We start from the raw sequence: 20080 nt of genomic DNA on the forward strand, positions 1-20080 counted from the left end.
CACAATAGGCCCTTACTGTGTACCTAACTTCTGTGACTGTAGATTGTAGACTTTACAACTAACATCCACATATAAGTGGATAAAAACATATTTAGCCTTTTGTGTCCCAGTTATCTCACTCAGGATGATTTCTTTCTATCTCCATCTATTTATCTGTGAGTTTGATGACTTTCTTGTTTTAACCGTTGAGTAATATTTCATTGTGCTACAAAGGGCCTTCACCCTCAGTGCTAGCAGCGTTGGTAAAGGAAGGTACTCTTCACACTACCAAAAGAGAAATGCAAACAGTTGCAAACTCTTTGCTCACAAGCTAGGCTAGTGCAGTGGTGACTAAAGCTTGTGGGAGTCACCAACCAACATCTGATTTGCCTTAAGACCACTCCACAAGATGGAAACCGCACCCCACACTGCTTGAGTGACTAAGGACCTGAGACCAGATAGATCAGGTACCTAGGGTAAAAACAAGCACCACTGTTCTGCTAAAAGAACATAGCAATAAAAGGACTCCTAATGACCTTCTGCTATACTCATAGATCAATGTCTTGGTCACCCATCGTCAGAGAAGCTTCCTCCTGAAGCATATGGGAACAGGAATGGACACCTTACAGGTAGACCATACGCAAAGAGTTAGAGATCTTGGGATACTCAGCCCTAAACAGGATGGCTCCATCAAATCCCTCCCCTCAGGGCTTAAGGAGCCATCCAGAATAGGAGGTGGAAAGAGTACAAGAGCCAGAGGGGATGAGGAACGCCGAGGATACAAGGCCATCTGAATCAACAGCATTGACACACATTTGACTCACAGAGACTGAGGCAGCGTTCAAAGTACCTGTCCTTCAGGGATACATTACAGCTTTCAGGTTAGTGTTTTTATGGTATTTCTGAGTGTGTGACAAGGGAATCTCTGCACCTATATCTATTTCTTATGCCTTTTCTTGGGCTCTTTTCCTTCTGCTTTGTTATGTCCTATTCTAAGGTGTTGGTTTTTGTTTTAACTATTATATTTTATTATTATCCTTTAGCAGCCTGTTTGTTTCCTAATGAGAGACAGAAAGGGAGTGAATCTGAATGGGAGGGGAAGTGGGAAGGAACAGGAAGGAGAGAAAAGGGTGGTGGGTGGGCTGACCACTGCCAATGTAGAAAGTAATTATGTGCAAAGAACTTGGACAATGCAAATAGCGGGAAGTGGTCTTAGAAAGCAGAGAGTGCAAGGAGTAGTAAGGGGTGTGTAGCCAGGACCTGACAGTTTCATCTCTCCAGCAAAGAACAATCTCTAGATTTCAGTTATTCCTGTCCAGACTGTGGAGAGCACTATTTAGGTTTGTACAATGCAAAGTGGCAAGAGTACATGTTAGTCTCATGCATCATACTAGCTCTATGTAAGACTCCCAAACTCAGCCTTCCCACGTATAATGCAGGCTAAGCAACAAAGCATATTTAATGTGAGCGAAGGGGTCCATTCATAAGCGTTTAACGCACAGTAAGACCTCAGCTTCTGAAATGTAAGAGAGCATGGAAAAGAAGCAGGCAAATGCAGCTCCCTGAGAAGTGGGCAAGACGGGGACCATGTTTTCCTGTTGTGCTTTAACTCCCTTACTTATTCCAGAGAATTCTGGAATATATTTCCTCCACAAAATGCACATTATCCAGTTATAATGGAAATCCTCATAAAGTCAGACAGCAGGATTTAGGGAGCTTTAAAATATCCATTTACATCTTATTATAACGTAGGGGCTTTCAGAACCATGGAGTTACTTTCTGCAAAGAAGGTAACTTAGACTTATCCAGCCATTATGGGGTCCAGGGTCAGTAACTGGTATGGATGTTCCATTTAACCTGAGAGGAAAGTAGACAGACTGAAGGTCAGGGAATCCTCAGGTGGAAAAAAGGCCACCTAATACCCTTAATTTCACAGAGAGACAATTTGTATATTTTCCTGTTTCCCTACCAAGCAACATAGGCCTGCAAACCAAGAAACCAATGCACCTGTACTTACTGAGTAGGCCAAGTTCCACAGAACTAAGAAAATCCTAACATCTCATGTGTCATCACTGTGTTTGGCCCAAGAGAGGGGACCTTATTTACTTACTGAAGCATCTAATATCCACATGATTAATACAGTAAGAATGTTAGGCCTGGCCTTAGATGGCTTGGGTTCAGTTACCAGCCCTGCTGCTCCCCAACTCTGGGGCTAAAGGACTTGATTTAACTGATTTTGATTTCCTTGAGTGTGAAAAAGCTACTTGAGAGAGTTTACCATCTAGGATAAGATCATGCAAATAAGCACTGACCTCTAGCTGCTGCTCGCTCTGCTGCTATTTTTAGCCACAGTTGTAAGTTGAAGGGCTATTGAATGAGCTAAGGAAATTCATGTTTATGACCAGCACAATGGCCACCAAGAGGCCACTGAATGACAGAGAAAACCTGTTTTATTATACTGCAGTACATGGGCACCAACTTTATTCCTAATGATTGAAGTAATTTTATTTCCTTTTCCCTCCCTATGGCCTTTCCACAGTCCAAACTATTACAAATCAGCAACGAAAATAAAATCCACTTTAAACATCTCTGTCTTTATACCCCCTCCCACATATCTTTGTTCTCTTCTTTGGGCTATGAATTGAATATCACAAATGGGGCACGCTGGCTTGAATGAGAAACGCCCCCATAAGTTCATATATATTTGAATGCTTGGTGGAACTGTCTGGGAAGGACCAGTGGTATGGTCTCATTGAAGGTATGTACTGGGGAGGGCTGTGAGGGTTTGGGAAGGACCGCGTGGTACGGTCTTGTTGGAGGTACATACTGGGGGGGGGAGGGCTGTGAGGGTTCCAATGCCGTTCCCAGTGAGGGTCTGAGTCTCTCTCTCCCTGGAGGTTGTGGTCCCAACATGTAAGCTCTCAGCTTTCTCCGGTACCATGCCTGCCTGTCATCATGCTCTCCACCATGATGGTCATGGATGTACCCTCTGAAACTGTGAGACCCCAATTAAATGCTTTCCTTTATAAGTTGCCTTAGTCATGCAATAGAAAAATAACTAAGACACTGGGATTTATGAAAGTTGGTGATAGTCCTTGAAGTGATTTGTCACTAAACAAGCATAACTATGAATTCAACAGCACAGGAAACATTCATGGGCCACGATAAGGTCTGGCCTCTCTGAGAACAAACTTAGAGAAATGACCAGCTTTTCAGCCATGCCACCTGCACGTTAGTAAGTTTATCCCTCATTCCCAGCAGCAAGCACCGGCCTAAATGAGGCCTGGCCAGAGCAGGAAGACGTAAATATGCGATGTTTACACGAAAGAGTTTCAAAGTCTTTTCAGACAAAAAAAAGGAGCTTCTCGTCTCTCTATGTCCTTCATGAAGAGGACACACAGGGTCCTGACAGCAGAGGCAGTTGTAAGGCTTCTCAAGGGGGAAAAGAAGTTCTGCATCTCCCACCCCACGTCAGCTCTGGCCATCTCCTCTCCTCAGCTCTGCCCATCTCACCTCAGCTCTGCACCCACCTCACCATCAGTTCCACATGACCCCATCTCACCTCTGCAAGACAGACCAGAAAGAAGTGTATTGACTGAGAAATGAGAACCTGTTCAACTCACTGGGGAATTCTAGCTCCTGCTAGCCTCTCCCACATACACTGCTTTACAAAGTACTGGACTGTGACCAGGGAAAAAGGCACCAGAGGTTACTAGTGAGGTAGGATGGAGCCATGCTTGCTGTTCAGCTGGCCAGAGTTCATCTCTAGTATTATGGGCCATAAATGGTCCACTGCACACGACACAGAACAGAAGTGTCAGTACTCATCAGCGAGCTACAGTAAATACAAAAGAGCCAAAGAAGCGTGCACCCGCGTATGTAAAATCACAGCACCTTTGCATGCTTCTTCTTTAAAGAGCTTAACTCCTTCTGTTGCTTCTTTAAATGCTTCAAGTATGCCTGCAGGGGAAAAAAGAGGATCCGGAATGAGCTCTCTCTCTCCCCTTCTTCCCTTCTATCCTTTCTCCAGAAGTAGTTATAATGATTATACCTTGTGACAAACAAACTTTTTTTTTTTATCACTGTGCATACTATAGGAACATCCAAAAAGCAGTCAAGATATTTTACCTTCATTTGCTTTAAATCTTCTATCCTCACTTGAGGGATAAGTTCAATACCTTAAAAAAAGGCACAAAAATGTCAATATATATATTGAAAATTAGAGTGGGTAACAGACAATATAAACTGCCGTTCTAAAGCTGTACCGAAGCTTCCAGAGCAGCTCGCGAGCCTGCCACAGGCAGAAACATTTACCCGCTAATAGTGAACCACTCAATTAGGCCATTGTACAGTTTTGGGTCCTTGTTTCCTGACCATCATATGACTCAGGCACATGTAAGAGAAAAAAGAAGGCCCTAAGACAGTCCTTGGACAGGACACAGGGAAAAGGCGGCCCAGGCAGGTCCTCCAGAGCGCCTTCCTGGAAATGGCTTCGGAATTGCTTTATCTGCGAGAAGAAACCTTTCACACATGTCAGCTACACAGGAGGTTCCTAACACCTTCCAGACATTTCAGTGCGGAATTCCCAAGGACTCAGGGCAATTGTGGAGAAATAATTATAATTCCCAATCAGCCAGCCTTAGCACTAAGCGACCCCACAACGAGGTCAGGCACAACAGTACCTGCTGCAGCTGCTTTCATCTCTGTTGTTAACACAGTTATCAGCCAGCCAACTTCCATCTCTAGCCCTAACTTAGTCATCCATCATCAAAAAGCAAAACATTTGAAAGCTCCTTCTTGACAAATGTAGCTTTAGTCTTTAAGCAATATGCTATTGAGTGTGGCGATGTCTTAAACATAGAGGAAATAATGAAATTAGGCTCCCTCTTTAAAGGGTTCCGCCACGAGGACTTTGAGTAATACACTCAGCCCGCTTGCTAGCTCTTAGCTGGACTCATGGTAGTCAAGGCAAACACAATTGCAGAGGAATAACTAACGGGCTCTGATCGACTGCAGATTTTCATCACAGGCAAATAAAATGAATGTGGACTCAATGACAGTTGATTTCTCTTGGAATCCCTCAGGCAGGTGTGACGTAGGTAAGAAAGATAGGTGTGGGGTCCCACGCTCTTGCTTTCAGGTTTGGTTCATTTTAAGATCTGCATGTCCGGTGACTGTAGAAGAAAAATCTTGACTGGGAGAATCAGTGGTGGGACCCATGATATTTTGGGGTAGGATGGGAAAGGCACACAGGGCTATTTTCTGATATTTTGAGTATGGAGTCACAAACCCTGTCGTGGCCTCAAAGTGCACAGTGAGCTTTGGCAGTGTAAACAGCAGGGAATGCTACAATGCCAAAGCCTTCCTATTCTCGGCTGCCAACTCTCCAGAAAGAACACACAGGGTTCTGAAGACTGTTAGGTCCTTAGACACCCAGCAAATCCTAGGGACTTAGTCCCCGCCAACAAGACTTTCTTTTCTTGTTTTGATCTTAACCAAATCTTGATAAGCAGGAGCCTGAAGACGACGTACCTTCCTCAATCACATCTTTGTACTGTTGGAGAAATATACAAATGGTGTGTAAAAATTCCCCTAAGTAGTTAGGGAAGCCTCACAATTACAGAACAAGACTCGCTTCCATTACACATGTTGAGACAGTGTGTGCAGCAGAACATCTGACAGCAAGAGAGGTGGCTTATGTGTGAGGTATGAGACCTGTGTGAAGAACTGAACGTTCAAGCTTTGCATTGCTGCATGCAGCTACCATGCTGAACAGGCTAGCATGACAGAGAGTGCATGCCTGCCGGCTGGCCTCATAGGAAAGGGGGCCAGGCTTCACATCTTATGCTCCGAAGGTTCTGGCTAATTGTAGATTTACTACATAAAGCTTTTTAAAGTTTTTTTTTATTACAATTTATTCACTTTGTATCCCAGCTGTAGCTCCCTCCCTAGTCCTCTCCCAATCCTGCCTTCACTCCCTCTTCTTACATAAAGCTTTTGATACTATCAATATAGCTCCATAGATCAACTTGCTTTCTCAAACCCTAACCTAGAAACTAGCTAGGTCCAGAGAATACTTAACCCCTTATTCTTAAAACATCAAAGAAAACAAGGCAGCATGGTTTTGGTCACTGCTGTATGGCTGCACAGCAAAGGGATGCAGTTTGAACTCTTACTTCCTCTGTTCCACAGCTGACCTTTCTGAGGGTCGCATCCCTCTGCACCCTCACCTTCTCTATCTGTCTCTCTTCAGTGCTTGCTACACATGATTTCAGGACACGTATTTAATGCTTTATGTCATCATGTTTGCTAGCTAGGCTTCTGGCTTCCGCAGCCAGTCATCCCTGCTTGTACGGATGTGCTATAGCCATGACTTCTCTAAATCTACGATTCTTTCTCAGAACTAATTCTTATAAAATTGTAAGAGCCCTGTTCTTAATTTTCATTTTTCTCTGCCATTCTTTCTGTCCAAGGGCTCTTATCTCCTCACTTCTCTGTCCCCCCTCCTCACCTAAACAGATCTACTAGCTGTCATGTTCATATCAGCACCAGTTTAAACTCAGTGCTGTCGGGAGCCACAGTCATTTCCTTAGCAAGGCTGCCCCTCCCTCAACTCCTCTACTGCTCCTGCCATCTATCCACTTGTAAAGTGTGGCCCTCTAGTCTCCTGAATTATGTCTTTTCTTTCTAAGCTCCATTTCCAAACTACAAAATCCTTCTGCCCTGGTTCTTTTCTCATGATTACCTCCAGCTTACCCCAGACTGCCCTCTCCACTCCGTCACTTATTAGCAATGTATTTCCTAAGAAAGGAGACTGCCAGATCTTTCCCAGCATGGTTCCTGGTACACGGTAATGATGAAGGATATGTCTGTCTGTATTAACTCTTCCTCTGGTTGACCCTTTAATCACAATACGATGAGCATTTTAATACAGTCCCGGGTACCAGGGTTACTGATGGTTGCAGCATCTCTCCTTGTGATGAAACTTAATGACGACACTGTGAGTATAGTCCTTCACTGCCTTCTCAGAGTGGTCTTCTCTTCAGACAAGGCAAGTGAGCTGCTTCTACTTTCTACTACCCATTTCCTTCAGGTATCTGCCTTCTCTTAGTTTTCCTACCAATCTCCTTCTTGTTGAGCCAGACCAGTGTTTAACATCCAGCTCAATGAGGATCTTATCCGAGTCCTCTCTGGAGGGCTCTCTCCTTTTCTGTTCTGTCAGTCCTCATTGCACACACCGGGGCTGACTATTGCAATGGAGCCTGACCTTACCCTCCCTGCTCATGTGCATCCCCAAAGGTGCGCAGGCGTATTATTATTATGGTAGAACCTGGTATGGTGGTGGCTTCTAGTAGGCTTCTAAGTCTCCTGAAGAAACAGCATGTAAATCCTACCTTTTGATGAACTGGGGAAAACCATTAGAGTTAAACCAACAGCTGCCTGGTTGCTTCAAATGTAATCTTGTTGAGGAACAAGGTAAAGCAGCAATAAACACAAGTACAGGCCCACGTAGAGCTATGAGCACGTTGAGCCTTTGGAAGCTGGTTTTGCTGCACCGTCTTAGGAGCTACTTGATACTATAATTACTACAGTCCCTATGGCTGGTGGGTTAGAAAATTACGTTAACTCTTGCATTTTCCATTGCCTGTCTGTGTGGGAGTCGCAGTGCCAACACTGACTGGGACTGGAAAGGAAATGTCTTAGCTTGGGTCAGTACCTCACACCATGCTCTTTCCTGAGATGAGCAAACAGCTGCAGGGGCCAGGACAAATTGGGCTCCTTTTGTATGGCTTCATTTTCTAGTTTGTTTTGCAAAAGTTCAGTGCACACTTTGTTTCTTGCTAAGTCACCAAGACGCTTCAGTTGGGTAATATCGTCTCTTCTCCCCTTAATAGCACTGTATATGTGTGTGTGTACAAAGGACTTAATTTCATTGTTCCATGGGCATTAAATTTACTTGTAAACATGACATACACATGTTAAGAAACCATTAGGAGAAAAAATTATTAAAATTAACAGACTGAATGCAGTAAACTATTTATGGTCAAAAGTGGTATCTTAAATATTTATCTGCCAATATGAAATAGGTTCCAATTGATTGGAATAGATGCCTGGCCATCTTCAACTGAAGTCCACTTCAAACAGTCAGAACACGTTTCCCTATGTACAGGCTATCCAACAGCAGAGGCTCACATGGTTCTGTATGATGACACTTCTTATGAGCTGTCGTTTCATTGACAGAAAACAACTTGAAAATGGCCTTTAATGTCCATCTAATGGTTTTAAAAATAGACAGTTAAGTCTCTCTCTATGCATGGAGAAATTACCCATGGCATTTGTGTCTGTTACTTCATATGGCCCCTGCCTGTTAGTGTCTGGAAGACAGAGGAGGGGTGACTTAGCTACCAGCACTGTTGCAGCAAGGGCTCCTCTACCCCGACCGTCAAGGCCATCAAAGTAAACACTGTAAAGCTAAGGACAACACACTGTTTAGGTGAGGTGCCGGGGATGCAGCCCATGAAACAGTCATTGATTCCCCACTAAACTCTCCGGAAGGAACTCAAACAACTTGTCCAAGAGGTCTCCTTCTGAGTCTTGTGTCACAGTGAAAGGTGGCAAAAGTGACAATTCTAAATGCCTGCATGAAGACTGTCTACAGGGAACCTAACGGTAAAGCTCACCTTTCTTGGCTTCCTGGCCAGAGCCCAGGGCGGCTGTGGTGGTTGGTCTGAGCTCAGAGCTGCTCTGAGGGGTCACGTTCGCTTTGGCCGGGTTGGCCTTGCCTTTTTTGTCATTTTTGGAAGTGTCGCTGGGCACATCTGCTATGTCACTCTGCAACAAAAAACATCCCCAGTGACTGGAATGCAAGCCACCAGAAGCACTGTTTACCTCGTTGAGAAATCCCTCAGCTTTCCAGAGTTCTTTAAAGATCTTTACCTGAAGCCGAGCTTAGAGGAGCATACTTTTAATCCCAGCACTCAGCAGTTAGAGGCAGGAGGATTTTTATGAGCTCAAGACCAGCCTGGTCTACATGGTGAGTTCCAGGTCAGCCAGGCTACAGAGTGTGACTTTGTCTCAAATGAAACAAAGTAAGAAAGCCTTTTTCATAGATCCAAAAGATGCTAAAGTACACAACAAGGACACGTGCTCAACCATGTTTGTATCAGCTTTATTTGTAATAGCCAGAAGCTGGAAACAACCCAGATGCCCCTTAACTGAGGAATAGATACAGAAATTGTGGTACATCTACATAATGGAATATTGCTCAGCAATGAAAAACAAGGAAATCATGAATTTTGCAGATAAATGGTGGGAACTGGAAAAGACCATACTGAGTGAGGTATCCCAGAAGCAGAAAGACACACATGGTATATATTCACTCATAAGTGGATATTTATAATATAGGATAAACATACTAAAATCTGTACACCTAAAGAAGCTAATAAGGAAGGAGGACTTTGGCTAAGATGTTCAATCCCCATTCAGAAAGGCAAAGAGGATGGACATCAAAAGAAGGAGAAAACAGGGAACAGGACAGGAGCCTGCCACAGAGGGCCTCTGAAAGGCTCTACCCTGCAGGGTATCCAAGCAGATGCTGACACTTATGGCCAACCTTTGGGTAGAGGTGCAGGGAATCTTATGAAAGAAGTGGGAAATAGTAAGACCTGGAGACGACAGGAGCTCCACAAGGAGAGCAACAGAACCAAAATATCTGGGCCCAGGGGTCTTTTCTGAGACTCATACTCCAACCAAGGACCATTCTTGGAGATAAGCTAGAACCCCTGCACAGATGTAGCCCATGGCAGTTCAGTGTACAAGTGGGTTCCAGAGTAATGGGGACATGGACTGTCTGTGACATGAATTGATTGGCCTGATCTTTGATCACCTCCCCCTGAGGGGGGAGCAGCCTTACCAGGCCACAGAGAAAGACAATGCAGCCAGTCCTGATGAGACCTGATAGACTAGGATCAGAAGGAAGGGGAGGAAGACCTCCCCTATCAGTGGACTGGGGGAATGGCATGGATGGAGAAGGAGGAGGGAGAGTGGGGTTGGGAGGGGAGGAGGGAGGGAGCTACAGGGGATACAAAGTGAATAAATTATAATTAATAAAAATTAAAATTAAAAAAGAAAGCCTTTTTGCCCAAGGAGAATAAGACTATGTGGCTTCCTTGTGACAGGCAGAAAAGCTCCAGCCAAGGAAAGACAACTCAACTCCTTTTCAAGACATGCATTTTCTAGCTGCTAGAGATTGGCTGATTGTGCTCCAACTGGAGGAATCTAGCAAAGGAATACTTACAACAGTGAAACAGATGGACAGAGGGAAAGATGAGATGCAAGGATAAAGAAATTAGTATCTAGTAATAAATGTCACTTTCCTTAACTCACCAAACTCAGTTATTTGGCATTTCAGTGTTACAAAACATCCTGGTTTATAATCTCTAACTGATACTTCCTATTTCATTTACAATGTAACAGATATCTCCAGATGTCTCACTGGCGACTAAGAGGCTCTTTCTGATGTAGCCACATGAGGCTCTTTCTGATGTAGCCACATTTCATAAAGTGTGCAACATTTTTGTAGACCCTTCAAATTGTTATTGAATTGATAATCTTGGTTTTGGAAATCAACTCCCCCAAGCGGACTGTCTTTCACCCACTGTTTCTACTTACAGTTTCAATGCCCATAGCTCTCATTTGGTCTGCTCTCTTTTCTGTGATTGAAAGAAATTTCTTTGGATCGGATAAAGCATCCACAATATCTGTAAAACAATCAATGAACTATCAGTGTTCTGTTTAAATGAACACGCCAGGAAAACACAGCTAAATTCTAAAGATGTGGCTGTGAAATGCAGTTAGTTAGATGATAAGAATAAGGAAAAACGAGATCCTTGCAAACAAAATACAACACCTGGATGATTTTCTCTTTTTCCTCAAATGTTGAGGACAGAGTGTCAGGACTATCAGAGTGAATTGTTACAGGTTCTGATTTTGATCTTTGTTTTTTGACGCAGGGTCTAGTTCTGTAGCTCAGGCTAGTCTTAACCTGCACCGATCCCCTGAACTCAGTCCCCCAAGTGTTGGAGTCACAGGTATGAGTCACCGGGGCTAGCTTCCAGGGGTTGTTGGCTCATTAATTTGTTTAAGTTGAGCAAGTTGATTAAAGTGCTCGGCTCAGTTTCTTTGTCCATAGAGTAGGGCTGCTATGGCCTTCCCTGCATGGTTACTGTAAACTTGATGCATTGGTGAACATAAGGAAATGAAAAATACAACCTGGACATGGAAAGTACAACCATTGAATGAGCCAGCATCATTCAATACCTAATACCCTAATGCCCATACCCAGGTAAAGACTCAATAAAAAAGAAAAATACACGCCAATATCCCTCATGAACATAGAGTCAAAAAAGTTCCATCAGATGCTTGCAAACAGAATACAGACATTCATGAAAAGATTATCCACCACAATCAAGCTGGCTTAATCCTGAAATGCAGGGAGCACTAAACATATGCAAGTCAACAAATGTAATAACTACATAAGTAGACTTAAAGACAAAGACCACATGATAATCTCAATAGATGCAAATAAAGGCCTTTGGCAAAATCTAAGATAGCTTCATGATAAAAACCTTAGAAAATGCTAGATGGAACATACCTCAACATAACAAAGCTGTATATGAGAAACCCACAGCTGACATCATCCTGAATGGAGAAAAGCTTGAAGCAATCCCACTGAACTCGGGAAGACAAGGCTGCCCACCATCCCCACTCCTTCCCAACACTGTACTTAAAGTTCTAACTGAAGCAATAAGGCAAGAAAAGGAAATTAAAGGGATACAAACAGGAAAAGAAATTAAACTACCTCTATGATATTATATTAGAGATCCCAAAATTCTGTCAGAAAAGTTCTGGAAATGATAAACAAATTCAGCAAATGTGGCAGAATACTGAATCAACCTACACAAATCAAGAGCTTTTCTATACATCAATAAGGAATTGATAAGGAGATCATGGACACTCCCCCTTCAAAATCACCTCATGAAAATATAAAATATCCAGGAATAAGCTCAACCAACAAAAACTTTAAACTTCTTTAGAAAGAGATGAGAAAGGGTTTGTGAGAGGCTTTCCTTAATGGAGTAAGTATTGATTACAATTTCTGAGTCCTTGTGTGTGTGTGTGTGTGTGTGTGTGTGTGTGTGTGTGTGTGTGGTGTATGCTCCTGAGTGCAGGCATCTCTATATTTGTCCCAAGGCCACTGGAAAGGCAGTGTACTGCTACCTCACTCTCGACCGTATTGCTGTGGGGTGAGTTCCTCATTGAGTCTGGGGCTGGGACGGTGGCCCACAATCCCTGGTGGTTCCCCCACCTCAAACCCTCCACAGAGAGTTACAGGAGCATCTGGGGCCATGCCCAACTCATTATGAGGATGCTGAGACCTGAACTCAGGTTCTCGCATGCATCCAGTGAGCCATCGCCACAGCCTTTATGTTCCCTGCTTTATAACTCAAACATGGAAAAAGATTCTTACTTCAGTCCACCCTGTGCCTGTGCTGCTGGTAGTTCTGGAATGTGGCCTGGACCGCAGCCTCAAAACACACCTTACAGGCGTCTCTCTCTTTAACACACTTACCTAGCCAATGGCCCTGCCCCGGCTACTTGATGGGTTCCTATGTCTATTAGTGTATGTTGCAGGCTCTAATTGCTTCCTTTTTTGTGGCAAGCAAAGGGTACAAAGGCAGGAATGATTCCTATCTACTCTGTTCCTGGCTTAGTTCATTTTTGAACCTGTGACCGCATCATTAAAATTGAAGGTTAGCTGCACAGAAGCTGTTCAGCAGAGAAGCGTGCCTTACCAAGAACAACAAACCGCACAGCCTTATTACTGCAATAAAACAATGCACTCCAGGAGAGTACAAGAATCCCATTCTATCAGTGGACACATACCCATGTGCACACACACTCGGGTGTGTGAGTATGGATGTTTCTATGTGTGCAGGCGTATGTGTGCATGTGTTTCAAGAGGGCAGAGGTTGACAGAGGATCTTTCCTCAGTCCCTCTTCCCTTCATCTATTGGGCCAGGGTCTCTCATTTGAACAGAGGGCCTGGCAACAGGCTAACAGGTCGGCTAACAGTGTCCTTCTGTAGATCCTCAGTCTCGACCTCTGGAGTACTAGGTTTAACAGGACCACAACTACCTAGCATCACAAACACCCACAGTTTTGAGCCTTGTTAAGTTAGCTTGTCTACTATTCAGATGAGAACTTTCCCAGAATGCTTAGAGAGAAAGAGCCAAATTACCTTCCCTTTCCTGGTGAAGAAACAAGGGAATGGTTCTATTAAGAGTTCCCATCAGCCAGCAGGGTGGACTTGAACCCTTGCTTACTGTGATGCAGCCACACGGCTGCACTGTTTCCTGTGCCCAAAGATGCTGACACTATGAAGACATTTCTTACAATGTTACAGCTTATTTGGGGCCACAGAGAGTCCACCGGTCTAGGTGTAAGCAAAATCTTATGACATGGCCTAGCATGGGTTCCTAATATTGATTTTCTTAGTAAAGGAGACTTCTCAAGATATTTTTTATGCAAATTTGGGAAGAAGATTCAGGCATATTGGCAACTGACTTAAACAAATCTTTCAGTGATAATAACTGGTAAGATTTAGTTTATTATAATTATTTTTCTTGCCTTGACTGACACTATAGTACTCTCTTCAGAAAGCATTTGTAGAATGTTAAATAATATAAAATTATGGTACTTTGAAAATAAGACCTAATGAAATGTTACATGCTTTCCTTAAAACCACTGGGGTTCACAGCACAGGCAGGAAAACACAAAGTCATTTTTATTGTTTTCAGGAATGGGCAAAATGATTCACAGTCTTATAATTTAGGACCTTATCTGCATTGTAATCTGTATCCAGATGTTTATTTTACCTCCAAATCCATCAGGCACATATGTTTTAAGAACAATATTGCAGAAAACTGTTGGCAGTGATAACGGCTTGTTTCCCTCATTTCTTAGGGAGATGTGTCGGTAGCCTGCTTGGAGGCCATCCAAAGGAAGGATCCTCTGGCCAATCAGCTTGTTGTTGTCATCATACACTGCAATTCTCAGGACAGCCAGGTCAGGCAGGATCACCTGCAATCACAGAAAGGGCATTTCACTGGTTTTTGTAATAAGGCTTCCCAGAAACATGATCCCCAGGATCTGAACCAAACCAATACCATTAATGATGAAAACAAACCAATGAACCATTTGCATTCCTAAAGTATACAGCATAAGGTCGGTGGCCAAGAACCAAGAAGGCAGCGGGTAAAGATTTCCTAAAAGCCATCTCGTCAAACAGAGTAAATGCATAGATGTTAAAGACTGCAGCTCCAATTCTTGTCATTTCCCCCATCTCTAAACAACACAAAAATGGAAAACTGAATGACTGAAAAACTGAATGACGTTTTTTATTTAGATATTGGAGCCTGAATTGGGCCTCTTGACTGCAATCCTGAGTCAGTCTGTCACCTGGGCTGCTTGTAGCATTTAGCTCTGCTTGTTTTTAAAGACATAAAGAATGTTTCTAAGGAAACACTTCATGGATAAAAGACAATTTATGCACTAAACTTCCTACTCTGTGTTTTTTACACCCTAAACTTCTGACACATTTTGGGATGTTAGGTAGCAGAAAGGAAGAAGTCAAAGTATTCTAATTTGTAGACTAAATGATTCTACATATGAGAGACCCTAACACTATACCAAGGGAAAAAAATAGTTAGATCTGATGAACTAACTAGCAAAATAAAGGGTATAAAATTAAAACACACACATGCACACATGTACACACACACACAATCAGTAGTTTGTATCTATAGCAAAGACAAACAATGAAGAAATCAATGAAATAACCACATTCACAATTGCTTCAAAAGCGAAACAAAACAAAACAAAGCATTTTGAAACAAATGTAACAGAAATAGAAAAAAAAAATCTCAGCCTTTACACAGAAATCAAGAAGACGCCAGCATGCCAAAGCGGTCCAAGCAAAAGAATAACACTGGTGGCGTCACTGTTTGTGATTTCGAGCTATAGATTATGGAGCCATAGTAACAAAAGCAGCAAAACACTGGTACAAAATTACACATGTAGAGCAATAGAACAGAGTCGAGGATCCTGATAAAAATCTATTCTGCTATAGCCAGAATGGTTTTTGACAAAGATGTCAACAGTATACAATGAAGATATGGTAGTTTCATTAGCAAATAAGTCTGGGAAAGCTGGGTGTACACAAGAAGAAGAATGAACCATATCCCCATCTCTGCATAAAAATCAGTTCCAAATGAAACAAAGAACTTTGCGTAAGATCTGAAACTCTGAAAATGATAGTGGCACAGCACGGGCTTCCAGACAGAACTCCACTTGCTTGGGAAATAATGCCAACAGCTGACAAAGGAGAGCCATGAAATTAAAAAGCTTCTCAACTGCAAGGGAAACAGGAAAGAACATTCAGATCTTTGCTAGCAGTAAATTAGATAGAGTATTGATATCTAGAATACACAAAGAACAGGAGAAAACTAAACAGCAAGAAATCAAGCAACCAACTCAATAAATGGTCCAGTGAAATGAGCAGGCAAGTATCAGTGTGGCATGTATATGGGGGTTGATGAGCTGGCTGAGCAGTTATGAGCACTGATTGCTCCTCCAGAGGACCCAGGTTAAATTATTTGGTAGTTCCAGGACTATTCTGGCTTCCATGGACACCAGGCATGCAAACGATACATAGACATTCACACAAGCAAAACACTCATATACGTATGGTGAAAATAATTTCAAAATGAGAGATAAAATGGCAAAGAAGCACATGAAAATATTTTGAACAAGTCATCAGGAAGTTGCAAATTAACCAAAACTGAGGCTCCATCTCACTCCAATCAGAATGTCTATCATTAAGAAAACAAGTGACATCAGATGTTGACAAAGATGTAGACAAAAGAGAACTCTCGTACAGTGCTGGTGGGAATGGAAACTAGTCCAGCCACTAGAGAAATCAGTATGAAGGTTCCCCAAAATACTAAAACTACGCATCATGTGACCTAGACATACCACCTGGCCTTTACCCGAGTGTCTTTAAAAAAAATTATTAATTATTTATTACGATTTATTCACTTTGTATCCCAGCTGTGGCCCCTCCCTCATCTCCTCCCAATTCCTCCCTTTCTCCCTCTTCTCCTCCTATAGTCCATTGATAGGGGAGGTCCTCTTCCCCTTCTGGGGCTGGAGAGATGGTTCAGTGGTTAAGAGCACTGCCTGCTTTTCCAGGGCACCAGGGTTCAACTCCCAGCACCCACATGGCAGTTCACAACTGTCTGTAAGCAGTTCCAGGTGGTCTGACACCCTCACCCCTCCTCCCCTTCCCTCTGACCCTAGCTTATCAGGTCTCATCAGGACTGGCTGCATTGTCTTCCTCTGTGGACTGGCAAGGCTGCTCCTCCCCTCCCTCAGGGGGAGGTGATCAAAGAGCCAGGCACTGAGTTCATGCCAGAGACAGTCCCTGTTCCCCTTACTAAGGAGCCCACTTGGATACTGAGCTGCCATGGACTACATCTGAGCAGGGGGTCTAGGGTATCTCCATGCATGGTCCTAGGCTGGAGTATCAGTCTTTGCAGAGCCCCCAGGGTTCTGGTTTTTTGTTTGCTTGTTTGTTTGTTTGTTTTGGCTCTGTTGGTCTTCTTTTGGAGCTCCTGTTCCCTCCAGGTCTTTCTATCTCCCCCTTCTTTCATAAAATACCATGCACTCTGCCCAAAGTTTGGCTGAGTCTCAGCCTCTGCTTCTGTATCTCAATCAGTAAAGTCATTCAGAGGCCCTCTGTGGCAGGCTCCTGTCCTGCTCCCTGTCTTCTGCTTCTGAAGTCTATCGCATTTGCCTTCTGAATGGGGACTGGGCACCTCACTTAGGGTTGAGTGAATGCACCGTGGAGGCGCGTGCATGTCGGTGCCCAGTGCAGTACTGCTTCACCACGCTCAGACCCACCCAGGTGCCCACACACAGAGGACGGAGGAAGAAAACGTGGCCCAGGCACACAACGGACTCTCCCTCAGACACAGAGGAAAAGCCATGTCGTTTTTAAGACACGATGCAACCGGTGGTAATCACATTAAGTGAGAGAACGCAGTGCGGGTCATTCAAGTGTCATAGGCCGTTTCTCATACGTGGCCCCTAGACTGCAACAGATGCAGAGGATCATGCCAGGCGTGTGTAGAGTAGAAGCGGAGTTGTCTAGGGAAACAAAGGCGACTATGGGGAGCGGGCGAGGTGAGGAGAGCAGAGGGGAACGTGGCGGGGCGGCATGCGCTCAATGTGCATTGTATGTTTGTGTGAAGATGTCCTGAAATAACAGCGCGTGTTGAAATCTTAAAACTTTTCTATAAAGTTGGAGATTTGCTTATCAAAAAAGGATATGGCTGAGAAAAAGGTCAACCTCCAACAAATGTGCGTGGGAAATATTCATCACCCCAAAGAATAGTTTTTTGTAGCGACAATTGAAAAAAATCTAAAGGAGAAAAAAAAAGGCATAACATAACATAACACATAACATGACATATCATAACATAAAACATAACATATCATAACATATCATGACATAACAAAACATAAAACACAACATATCATAACAAAACATAACATAACATATCATAACATAAAACATAACATAACATATCATAACATAACAAAACATAACATAACATACTACACTGCGCTGTGACAGGCGTGAGATGACAGTGAAGGCACAAGTAACAACAGTCTCCTTACCACGGGGGAGCCTCAGCTCACAGCGACCTGTTTCATTAGCCTGGTAGCTCTCAGCCAGTTATTCTATACTGAAACAACTACTGCCTATTTTTTTTTTAGGAAAGATCAGAAGCCGAGTCTTTTTGTTTCATGACAAATGGATGAAGCAGCAGCACCTGAAATATCAGTGTCCAAAGAAGCAAGCAAACATTTTTGCCTGACAGCAGAGCAGGCTAGGGAAATAAACGGCATTCTTCAGAGACCTGTCTATGTGTGGATTTCTCAAAGCATCTTCAACTGAAGAGGTGAGAGGCTGAGATGAGAGAGGATGTCCGCTTGCTCTGTGGACCTGGCAGACAGTACTGGGAGGAAACACTGAGGCCTGAACACTGATGATGCAAGGAATACTGTTTAGCAGTGGTGCCTGGCTTCTGAACGTGGGACCCACCTGAGCCACAGCACCGACTTTAGTTTACCTGTTCACCGACCTCTGAACTTGGGAAGAGAACAAAAACCCTTTAATCCACGATGGTGGCCATGAGTAAGAACATATCTAAAGAGGACCATGACCTGGAGGTGTGTTCTACATGACTGGAGGGGGCCGAGGAAGGGGCAGAAGCTGGAGAGCCAGCTTGTTGAGCACAATCATGTGACACCGACAGACGTTCCTCTTAGATGCGGTGTGGTGAACGGCATACCTCGTGGGCTCCACTTAGAGAACCAGCCCCTAGCTACTCTGTAACAGGGACAGGCTGCTAATGTCTCACCTTCCGAAACACGAATGATTCTTCATTGTAAACTGGGTTGAGTCCATTGTTCATGACCATGCGGGTTCGGAACTCCTTCCGGATGGTGTCGGTCGGTAACCCATACATATCCACCTCCACGTAGGTGCCGATCTTCTTATCTGACAGGAACTGCCCTGATATAACCTGCAGTAACACAGACACAGCGTGGGTCAACAGCGGCCTCTGTGTGAGTGCTGGTGGCAAGGTGTAATGAAAACTTTTGACCCTAGCCTATCAGGTCTCATTAGGACTGTCTGAAAACAGGATGGGAGCCTACTACAGAGGGTCCTCTGAAAGGATTCACCCAACAGGGGATCGAAGCAGCTGCTGAGACTCATGGCCAAACTTTGGGCAGAGTGCAGGGAGTCTTACCAAGGAAGAGAAGGATGGGAATGAGGGACATGGAGGGGACAGGAGCCCCACAAGGAGACCAACAAAGCTAAAAAGACCTGAGCCCAGGGGTCCTGCAGAGACTGATGCACCAATGGAGGACCATGCATGAGAGGACCGACACCCCCTGCTCAGATGTGGCCGACTGGCAGCTCAGTCTCCATGTGACTCTCTGAGTGAGGGGAGCAGGGGCTGCCTCTAGCATGAACTCAGTTGACTGCTCTTTGACCACTTGCCCTTGGTGATGTGGCCTTACTAGGCCATGGAAGAAGAGGATCCAGGCAGTCCTGATGAGACTTAACAAGCTCTGGGCAGATGGCAGGAGAGGAGAACTCCCCCTCTCAGTGGACTAGGGGAAATGGAAAGGGGGAAAGGGGAAGGGAGGGTGGGACTGGAAGGAGTTGAGGGAGGGGCTTTAATCGGGATGTATAATGAATAAGTTATGAAGAAAAAAATTTAAACTGAAAAAAGACAAAAAGGAAAACTTTTGTTGGAGAATTTCAATTAGGATAAATATTTGATATTTTCTTTGGAATTTTCTACATTAAAGCACAGCAATTTTTGAGTAACTACTTTTTGGAAGCAAAGAGTAATTTTCTAGGCAAAAGTTACAAATGTAATACCTTTTCAATATGTCTTGAAAAACAGAAAGGAAATATATAGGCAAAATATCCTGCGAGGAAATTGTGCCCCAGCATGGTTTTGTCACCTAGGTGTTCAGATCTGTGGAATGAAGCGGTGACTGTGGCTGGGCCCTGAGAGCCCCTCTAGTTCTGGGACTCTATCAGATTATACTAACCCCTGAATTCTTTTAGAAGTCTTGAAAGGAGACACACAGAAGAAAACCAGTGCTGGACTTGGCCTGCTGGTCTTTAATGACATTAACACTGGTTAGCAGTGGCTGCGTTGCTTAACTGTTAAGACTGGTGTTAAGTTTTATCTATTATAAAGCTGGGAACTAACTTCTTTTACTATCCAAACAACTATGCCATTCATTTCTTTCTTTCTTAGTTTATCTATTTTGAAACAGCACTTTTTTTAAAGTATAATCAGCACACTCTCAACGATTTGCAATTAGTCATACAATAAGATCAATTTTTTTGACCTATGAGCACATCTTTAAAACTGTCACTGTAATGAAG

General features: G+C 43.6%; 1 protein-coding gene across 9 annotated transcripts in view; it reads right to left on the reverse strand.

Annotated features, from left to right (window-relative positions):
* The window catches only part of LOC110563159 (1-phosphatidylinositol 4,5-bisphosphate phosphodiesterase beta-4), a 368349-nt gene that overhangs the window by 24048 nt on the left and 324221 nt on the right, over positions 1–20080 (reverse strand). For all 9 annotated transcript variants that reach the window (XM_060371836.1, XM_060371832.1, XM_060371834.1 and 6 more), the window contains 6 exons: positions 18528–18692; positions 13917–14121; positions 10651–10739; positions 8661–8811; positions 4108–4157; positions 3874–3939 (listed from right to left, as the gene is read on the reverse strand). In XM_060371836.1, coding sequence (XP_060227819.1) covers positions 3874–3939; positions 4108–4157; positions 8661–8811; positions 10651–10739; positions 13917–14121; positions 18528–18692 — 726 coding nt within the window. The remainder of the gene's footprint in view (positions 1–3873; positions 3940–4107; positions 4158–8660; positions 8812–10650; positions 10740–13916; positions 14122–18527; positions 18693–20080) is intronic.

The sequence above is a fragment of the Meriones unguiculatus genome, chromosome 18 (genome assembly GCF_030254825.1).
Source record: "Meriones unguiculatus strain TT.TT164.6M chromosome 18, Bangor_MerUng_6.1, whole genome shotgun sequence".
Lineage (NCBI taxonomy): Eukaryota > Metazoa > Chordata > Mammalia > Rodentia > Muridae > Meriones > Meriones unguiculatus.